General features: G+C 39.4%; 1 protein-coding gene across 1 annotated transcript in view; it reads left to right on the top strand.

Annotated features, from left to right (window-relative positions):
• The window catches only part of LOC101854347 (plexin-A2), a gene marked incomplete in the record, with an annotated part of 268808 nt that extends 259631 nt beyond the window's left edge, over positions 1 to 9177 (top strand). The window contains 1 exon segment of the mRNA XM_035970985.1: positions 977 to 9177. Within this exon segment, the coding sequence (XP_035826878.1) occupies positions 977 to 1078 (102 nt within the window).
• Between the last annotated feature and the right edge of the window lie 508 nt (positions 9178 to 9685).

Genomic DNA, 9685 nt, shown 5'->3' with positions numbered 1-9685 from the left:
TAGCAGGCTCCGAAAAGGACTTTCAATTGCTTCTAGATACTGTTATAACAGAAAGTGAACGTAAAGGATTATTGTTGAATGTAAAGAAAACAATGCGTAGTAATATCCAAAATAGCAGCAGACCCTAGTTGTAATCTCATTAGCAAAGGTGAAAAGATCAAACAAGTCCAACAGTTTAAATATCTAGGATATATGATAACATCTGACGCCAAATGTTCCACAAAAGTAAAAAGGAGAACTACAGTGGCTAAGGCTAGTTCCAATAAAATGAGCGCAATCCTTAAAAATAGTAACAGGGAAAGATCAGGGAAATGTAGCTTTTTTGAGAGCATTCAAGCAAAGGAATGAATGGAAAACCATGATCGCCGATGTCTGTCGCAGATCTGGCACTGGATGATGATAATGATGATTTCAATTCTTTTTATCTCCTTTTGTGTATTGTCAAACATTTTAACTCTTTCTCAAATGAGTACTTCTTCCTATTTACAGTCCTCTTTCTGAAATTGTTTAAGTTATGACCTTTACTTGCTTGGTTTGCCTGTTCTCAAGAATTTTCTAACATAATACGGCGGAGTCATATGATTGCCCTGACACCACAAGCTATGTATTAGACACTTGGAGGGTTATGCTTCAACAAATACAGCACACTATGGTCATAGTAATTGTCTTGTCAATGATTTTCATGATCTGGATGGCGGGAGGTTGGAGGATGCCACTGATAGGTCCTACTTCTTTACTTTCCCTGTGCTATTTCTGTCTATCTTACTTTTTCCCAGCACAAAATGACCATTATTGTGTCAATGTGCTTATCTTTACTCAAACTAAGAAGCATGTTCTTGATGAAATGAAATGTAGAGGAAAAGTTTTGTGTGCACCACAAGTCACGATTAATGGTTTACCGTTTATGCTTTTATTTATAAGAACGATACTTGGGTTGCTCGAGATGAAAACTGATGAACGTCTTGCTTTACCACAGATTGTGGCTGCCCTGGAGGATGATGAGTTCGCCAAAAAGAGCAAGCTGACCTACAAGCTGGATCAGGTCTCAGCTGCCATGGAAGGGACGACCAACTGCTAGTCTCAAGCGTTAACCGTGACCTTCTGACCTCTGACCCCTGTCCCTTCCACCTCTCTACCCACTGAACTTTCTCTGAGAGTGCACCGGCTTGGGCTGTCAGTGCAAAAGAGTGGTTTGTTTTCCCAGGACACAACTTGGCCTTGTGTGTCTGCCCAAAACTTTGGCACCAGCAGTTGATGGGAAACAAACTCAGGAAACTCGTTACCCTGTGGGGAATATACAGAGTTGCTGCCCCTGTGGTGTGCCATGTTGGTGTTTCCGCAGTGTGACGCAAGCAGACAGAACAGTACACAGATGGTGAAAAAGAAGTAGAAGGTCGTAATTGACTCGAATGTAAGCAGACTGAACTACCCACCAAACATTTTTAAAATGGAGTCTAAGGATGCTGTGTGTGTCGTGTTCAGTACTTTGCAGTGCTTTCGACATTAGCTGTGGATTGAATATTTATTGGGCTGTCAGGTTCATGATCAAAGATTGTGAGCTGGACTCTTCCCTTTGCCATGTTCAACAATGTGACCTTTTGAATGACGTTTTCCTCAATTTTCTTTCTTCCTCTGGGGTGCCAGCATATTCTTGGGTTGACTGCCTTTACCTCGTGTCAGGTTGGTCCAGTTTTTCCCTGTGTCATCTGTTCTGCTTCACGCTCTGGCTACTGCAGCATCTTTAGTTCTGTTGGCCACCATAGCCCAAAGAAGGAACTCAGCACTGGCTCAAAGAAGGAACTCGCCATAAGTTCAGTTGTTGTTTTCCAAGTGTGTACGCATAATGCCCCTACTGGCGGATGACTTTTTCCTTACATGTGCTTTTAAGTGATGTGATGCCGTCTTTTACAAATAGGGGAGGGGCACTGAGGCAGCACAGAGCCGTAATAAGTTCACTGCACATTCTGCTTCTGTTCATACTTCCCTCGATTAGAATCTGGAAAACTATGACCCCTATGGGATCAAAGAGAAGAGTCACTGATTTTTTTTTAAACTAAGACTTTTTTCTCACGGTTGTACGGTCATGTGCCACTTTGGAATGTGTCAGTATTTTAGAAGAATTTTACAGGCATTCAAGCTTTTAATGTACCTTAGTCTTATCTGCTTGTGTATAAAGGAAAAGTTTTAAGCGTGAATTTGTATGAAGTTGCAGGAAGCAGGAAATAGTAATTATTTGTGGTGATGCATGTCTATGAATGTGTGCATATGGGTTTATACTGAGTAAGGCGCCCAATAGAATATTCAGAAGTCTGGATAGTTGCGAGATCTGATTTTTAGTGTTGTAGAGGCGTACGACAACTTCACAATGCTTACAATTATGTTTGCAACATAAATGTACAGCTCAAGAAAATTTTGTGTCAATGGACGTGTGTGTAAAAGTTGGAAATCTTTTGGAAATGATATGGGAAAGTTGTTGAGAAAAAAGTTTGAATGTTGTCAGAGGAAAAGTCAGTGTGTGAGAAAATTCAGGAAACTGTGGAAAAGTGTATAAAGTTATTTTGAGAAAAATTCTGTGGTTGAAAAGCGAAAGGAGTAGAAAGTGTTTGGAGGTACAGTAAAGACGAAGAACCTGAAAGAACTCCTAGTGTGGGGCTCACAGAGCCTGGTGCTTTCATAAGATGACTTCACACGCTCCCTTTTGCTGTTACATCGGACTGTTGGTGTTTTCCCTGTGAGCAGCGTCTGGTGTATCTCTGCTTCACGTTCTTGCCAAATTTGCTTCCAGGAGCAATAGATTCTCAGTTCTTTTATGCTGGTGATGGGTGCCTTGGCCCACCGATTTCCATCTCCAGACATTGATGTTGAATAAATGAAGTTATTGGGTGAGTGAGTGAGTGTTGCTGTGCGTCTCAGACAGTGTGTTTTCCTGAGATAGTCACACTGTCGGAGACTGCATGCTGGAGAAACAATAATCTGGAGCTCACTGGAAGTTGCTTGAATGTCTGAGAGAAGTAGTATAGAAATATGAGTAGATGTTAGAATGTATGGGGAAGGAAAGGTGAGGGAGTATGTTTGAATTTCTCACTGGCTCATGAATTTCATGTCATTGCATGATTTTCCACACCTCAATATAACCTTTTACTTATGTTCATTCGTTGATTTGTTGAAGTTTTTTTTTCTCTTTGTACTCAGTCTGTAAAATGAGCAAAGCTGCCATGTACATACATAGACTTGAAATGCATTTTGAAATGTTTTCAGCTTTGTAAACAAATTTTTGTCTTGGTTATGATTGGGATTTTGTAGCTGTTTTTCTTTCTCTTTTTTTGTAAATATTCATTGTACATACTGCTTATATAATCCAGAGGTCGAGATACTGCTTAAAGATTTGACTTGAAATGTCCAGCGTCTGCTTTCCTCCCAGCCTGTGGAGTTTAGTCATTTGCCTCTAGATATGTCCTATACTCAGTCATGTTATGTTTTATGAGTTAAGTCTGACAGAAGTCTGAGGTGTTTTGTGGAAGCTACCACGCCCACACAATATGCCTGTCCTGGTATTCTTAGTACACAGATGTGTTTGTGTCTGTTAAGAAAATCTATACTTTTGTATTGTGTGCTCATAGATGGTTACAAGTCATACTGTTCCATGTTTGTGCTGAGTGTTGTGTGATGTTGTTGTTCTTGTTGTTATGGATCCAGAGGTGTTTTATGCAGAAGTCTGCTCTGTTTTGACACATCGTTTGTCGTCTTGGGCTCCCATCTTTTGTTTAGAGTGAACAGTGTCGCTCACTTCCACTATTTCCGTCAGTGGAGATAAGTTGGGTTCTTTTTGTGCGTGGCGTTTGCTTGTTCTTGCCTTCTCACTGAAGGGAAAAGAGACTGACTTTTGATGTGAAAATTGTTTGCTTGGATTTCCCCTCATCCCCCTCTTTTTTCCTGGCCCCTATCCATTTTGGCAGCTTTATGTTATGTGTACAGGCTTGTTGTGCATTTACCCTCGACCTTATTCCAGGCAGGACTCTAGAACCGCATGGCGCCGCATTTTGTTGCTGTCACAATGTTTTTCTGTTAATCCCCTCACAGTTGGCATGCCTTCACTATAAGTTAGGGCATCCACATTCTAGTGAACTTCTGATATTCTAGAAATATTCAATATTCTGAATGTTTTATTTTAATTCGGGGGGGGGGGGGGGTGTAGAACCCCTAAATAATGTCCATTACATGGAATTTTGTTGTTTTTTTCACTGTGGGCAAGCAATGTGGCAATTCCTCTTTCACGTTTTCACTCTATGACATGTTTTGACTTTCGTTCCTCCCACCTGGTTTTCCTCCCACTCTTTATGTATCCACGGACTGATACATAAGTTCTGAGGCCTTTTGTTGACTTGTTTTGTGCCTTGTGGGGGACATGCTCCTTGTGAGAGTAGCAGAGGCTGACTTCTTTCTTCCAGCCAGTTCACAGTTTGTCTATGTTAGTACTTTAGTTCTTTCTGCTTTTTTAAAACATTTTCTGTGTGACTACCAAAAGTGACTGATGAGCACTCTGTTGTTGAAAAAGCCAATATTGTTTGGTTTGGGGGGGGGGGGTAGGCATGAGGAGAGACTTCCATGTTTTTCTAGTCATAGAAAATCATTTTATATTTTAATTTAATTTTTCATCGTCACAAATTGGGTTGGGGGTTTTCAATTTTGTGCTGGTTTTTTTATTCTTGAGACTATTTTTTTCAGCAAATATTCTTTTGGTTTTTTTTCTAAATAATTGCACAAAATGGACTCTAGGGTACTCCTTTCTTTGGCCCAAGCATAAATGTCATATTTGTAGGCTCTATTCAAACTTGTTTTTCTTTTATCTTGCAACTTCCTCCCTGTACAAAAAGTTGATGTAAATCATCTCATGCGTTATGAAGATGAGATAAATAGAAAGAATACATCATGGATCTTTCTATTTGTACCTGTAATGGACTTGTTTCAGATTTTTCTAATCTCATTCTGTGTGGAAGACCCAACGACATTTGAGATAGCATAGAGCACAGAGAATGTGACAACTTTTGTGGCCAGTTTTCTTTGTTAGTGAAGAGTAACATTGAAATATCTGGTCCTTGTTCACTGTTCATTTTCCATTATCTCTATTAATCAGTGCCACTATGGAAAGAAAAAAAATCAATGCTGATATCGGGCTTCAGAGATATTTTGCTTCATTATTTTATTGCAATTGTAAGTCACAAAATGTATAACTGCACTATGAAAAATTATTATGGTTTTTAGACTTACTGATTTTTAGTAAAGAAAACTGCTGAATGATGCTCTCAGTTTTACAAAGACCTTATGTGAATATGTTACGTGCAAAATGTTGTATCTAGACACAAGAAAGCAGAGACCCATTCTTCAGTGTTAGATTTAAGGTAATGGAAAGCCGGAGGTTGCATTGAACAAGCAGGCAGTTCTGTTCTGTATCCGTTTTGCCCCTATTTGAAAAGCTCAACTGTTTCTTCTTCTGCTGTGGTATCCTTGTGCATGTCTGTGCTGGGAAACTCTACAGACCTTGTTGCCTTCTTTCCTGTGTGTTGGAAGATTCTGTGTCACTCGAGACTTTGCTGTGTAAGTTTATGTCTACAGTTGTGTCTTGTCACAGATGTGCTTGTATCTTTTCCCTTGAGGTCAGTCCCATGGGGGCCCGAAGGGATACAAGTTCCCACTGCAATGACTGAACATCCGCAAAGAAATAATTACTTATGTGCTTGATTTGGTGAATTGTGGTCCTGGGAGCAGGTTTGGTTGGAACACCTGTGGCAGGAACATACACTGGTGTCTGTGATTTTTTCTCCTATCCCACCGAGAGACTTTGAGTGATGAAGCACAATATGATATTCTGTAGAAAATTCTCATTGGTTTTCTCCTCTGTTCTTTTCTTTGATATTGGACGTTAATGTAAAGAATAGAATCTCTAAAGGGAAATGTGTAAAAGTGGTGTAAAGTCTATGCCTTGAAACAGGTTAGAAATGACTCAGATGATACTGATTTTGTATCCGTGTGAGTTCATGGGTTCCTGTCCTTTGGACCATCATAATCGTATGTAGGGACTGAGTATGTCTACAGCTATGTGTGGCAACTTTTTTTTATAATCTTTCCCGACGTTTTGGCCTTGTATGTAAAAAAAAAAGAAGAATTGTGAAGTAATAAGATCGTGAAGACATCAGCAGGTGTTATATTGTTATAATGATCTGAGAAATACTAGTTTTAAGAAATACACAGTTAAAGAAAAACCTACAAGGAAATCAGATATAATTATAATCTATGTTTTGACAGGATGCAATAGACCAAAGGATTGAGTGCTTTCCACTGGTGAGTTGTTAAGTCACGTCTTAAGGTGCATGAAAATGTAGTAAAATAGGCCTAGATTTCGGGCCTTCTCATCTGGTTTTGTCCATTGATGAATATTAATCAGGAATTGTTCCTATTTTCATACTGCTGCACACAAGCAGTGAGGACGAGGACACTGATGCTGGAACTTTTGCTTCTAAGTCTTCTTTTGTTTTTTGTTTTTTTACTTTGTCATTATTCGGTGTAGACGTCCAGTGAGCATGTGAACATATGTGATTCTTGCTGGTTTGGAGATGAACCGCTTTCCTGATTGTCATTTGAGATATTTTGCTATTACATTCATATACCATAATCCTCAACCATAGATCTATGATGGTGATCATAAATTGTACTGCTGTGCTCTTTTTTTTCATGTTTTACTCAGTAATGGTACTTTGAGAGAGATTGTCGAAAAGGGTGTGCTGTCCTTCTGTTTTATGAAATGGGTTTTTCTTTATCTGAATAGAATGTATGGGTTGTAGTGTGGAAATGGATTTGAGTTTGCTGGGCAGTTTATTTGATTGTGTATGTATAAAAAGAGCTGAAGTGTTGGGGGAGGGGGGGGGTGTTTGTGTGTGTGTGTGTGTGTGCGTATGTGTGTAGGAGGGGGGGGTGTTTGTGTGTGTGTGTGTATGCTTATGTGTGTAGGAGGGGGGGGGGGCATGTACATGTACATAAACCATGTATGTCAATCGTCTGGTTCAGGGCAATGAGCCATGTTGACAGTTCCCTGATCTTCCAGCTTCACATTGGTGCTTTACTGTATTTCTATGCAGTCTATGATTCTTTTTCTGAACTCTTGATTTGTTTTGTTCTGTTGTGTTTTTGTGACCGACCAGTTTCAGTGTCAAGATTGTAATTTATATGCCTTGGTAGCATCACCTATACTTAGCTCAGCCACAACTGTGGGATGTTTTAAGTCATTTTTGTTTTCTTTGTGTGTGGGGGGGGGGGGGGGGTGAAAGTTTTGTTACCATCTGCCTGGGGTTGTATTTTCCTAATAATATATGGGGGGCGAAAAGGTTCGCTTTATTAGCAATGTTGCTTGTTTGGTTGGTTTTGTTTTTGGTTTTTATGTTTTGTTTGGTTGTTGTTTTTTTATGGGTGGGGGGGGGGGGGGGGTTCCATGAATTGTAGTATGGATTACTTCAGCAACTTCAAATTGTTTCGAGCGGTATCATAGCCAAACATACATATGTCCATAAATGCTTAGATTGTGAGCCGACCATAAGTTGATATGTGCAGTAGTAAAGATGTTCACCCCCACAAAAAAGTGACCCACATAATCCATCCTGCTGTTGCCACTCTTTGATATGACTGAGTTCATAGGAGACTGTGTCTACGCTCGTAGTTTGGCACAGTCAGAACAGTTGGAGTGTTGTTTAGGTGTTGTTTCTGTCAGCAAGAGCTAATTAACTTTCAATGAGTTCAAAAGTTTAAAAAGTGCTTATATGTATCATCATTTATAGTTTTTTAATTTATATTTATAGTTGATAGAGAAGTGTGTGGCGACGTGGTGGAATCGGGCGCTCGTCAATTTTTGGGCATGTGGAGTTATCAGTTTCATTTTAAAGCTTGTTCAGTTGCCTTGCTATGGGTGAAAAAAAATGCCCATCTATTTTGAATAGAAGTCAAGATAATTGAGACTGAGAAACGTGAAGTCTCCTGGTTTGAAAAGTAGAATTAGCGAGAAAATGGCAGCCAAAGTTTGGTTATTTCCAAAGCTTGATAGTCCTTGGAAACTGAAAATTTACATTTTTTGTGCCTTTAATCGACATTTTTCAGTAAATCCCACCCAAAAATGTGTTCCTAATTGGACAGCAGTGGTGTTAAGCCAAAAAACAAAAATTTGATAAAAATTGCCAAAATGACTGAAAAGTGCTTGTTTCTTCGATTTCATTATTTTGACGAGCACCTGATTTCCCCACGATTTTTCACAAATGTGTGGAGCAGTTCCCCTAGAAGATTTTTATAGGGACGCAGGGTGGTAGTCGGGACAGGTTCATGTTGAAGGTCATCATGGGCATGATGTGTGAGCTGCTGATCAGTGACTTGTAATCGTCGGACTACGTTTTTGATTAGGATAAGTGTTGTAGCTCCAGGTAAACCCATGTGGTCGCTTACGGTCCTCTAATACAGTTCTCTGCTCAGAGCGGGTACCTTTCGTGTTTGTATAATAAATATTATGTAAATGCATTCATTTTTAGTCTGCATGTGATGTTAGTGTGACTCGAATTTCCGTTTACTGTAAGTTGAGGAAACAATTGTAGTTACAATTTTTTAAAATCGAGCTCAGCCCAAGTCAGGGTAGACGTTTCATGATTTTTGGCCCTTTTTTTTTTTTCAAATTGATTTTTAGCAACAAAGTCGAAGTTTTCATTCAGTGTTTTGGGTTTTTTTTTCCTTCTATGTAGTGTCTTTTAGTGGCAGTTGATATGTGTAGGTTAATGTGTGTCTGTGTATGCTTGTGTGTGTGTGTGAGTGTGTGTGTGTGTGTGTGTTTGTACGTTCAGTGTATGCTCTTAGACAAGATTTTGTTATTTGTGTGAAAAAATATCTTTGAAATTGTGAAAAATGAGTTGAAAAGTAATTAAAAACAGTGGCCATGAATATCTTAAGTGAGAAGAAATGAATGCATCATTGGCTGCAAGACTGTGCTACTCCTCCCATGAGTGGCAGAAGAGACTGTGTACAGATTTTGCTAGTATTTTACAGCATAATGGTTATATCACATATTTTACCTTAGCTTGGAATTATTGTGTACATATATGTATGTGATACAATCAAAACTGAATTCAATAAAAGCTGAAAAAGAAAGTACTTTGGTTGTTTAGAGGGGGTTTTTTTTACCTGCTTTCTGCCTTTTGTCTCTCCTCAGATTGCTGTGACATGAGGCTGTTTCTCACTTTCTGCTTTGCTTTTGAACTCTTCAACTGTTTTTATAACATCTCTGGTGTAGCAATGAGGGGCTTCTCCACCATTTGTAAAAACTTCAGCTGAATTCCCATGTGGAGAGAATTTTTATCGAGTGGCCTATCTCGGTCTTTCAGATGAGAAGTTGTATCCCTCTCAGCCCAGATTGCCCCTGACAGGAAGGGTGGAAACTCGTCTACTAAATGGTTTAAATCGTGTTGATAGGGGCATAATAGTAATAGCTACTACAGTTGTTTCTAAAAGCACCACAGACGCCGGTTCAAACAAGAGAATGGCGAAGAAGAGAAGAAAAAGGAACAGGAGGAAGGTTAAAAGTACTACCAAAGTAAACCCATCAGAGCATAGACATTGAGTTATTGTACTTCATGACGCGCCCAGTGGCTACATTGGGCTA

This window comes from Aplysia californica, unplaced genomic scaffold (assembly GCF_000002075.1).
Source record: "Aplysia californica isolate F4 #8 unplaced genomic scaffold, AplCal3.0 scaffold00355, whole genome shotgun sequence".
Classification (NCBI taxonomy): Eukaryota; Metazoa; Mollusca; class Gastropoda; order Aplysiida; family Aplysiidae; genus Aplysia; species Aplysia californica.
Note: the sequence above shows the minus strand (reverse complement) of the source record. Positions and strands in the feature narration are given on the sequence as shown.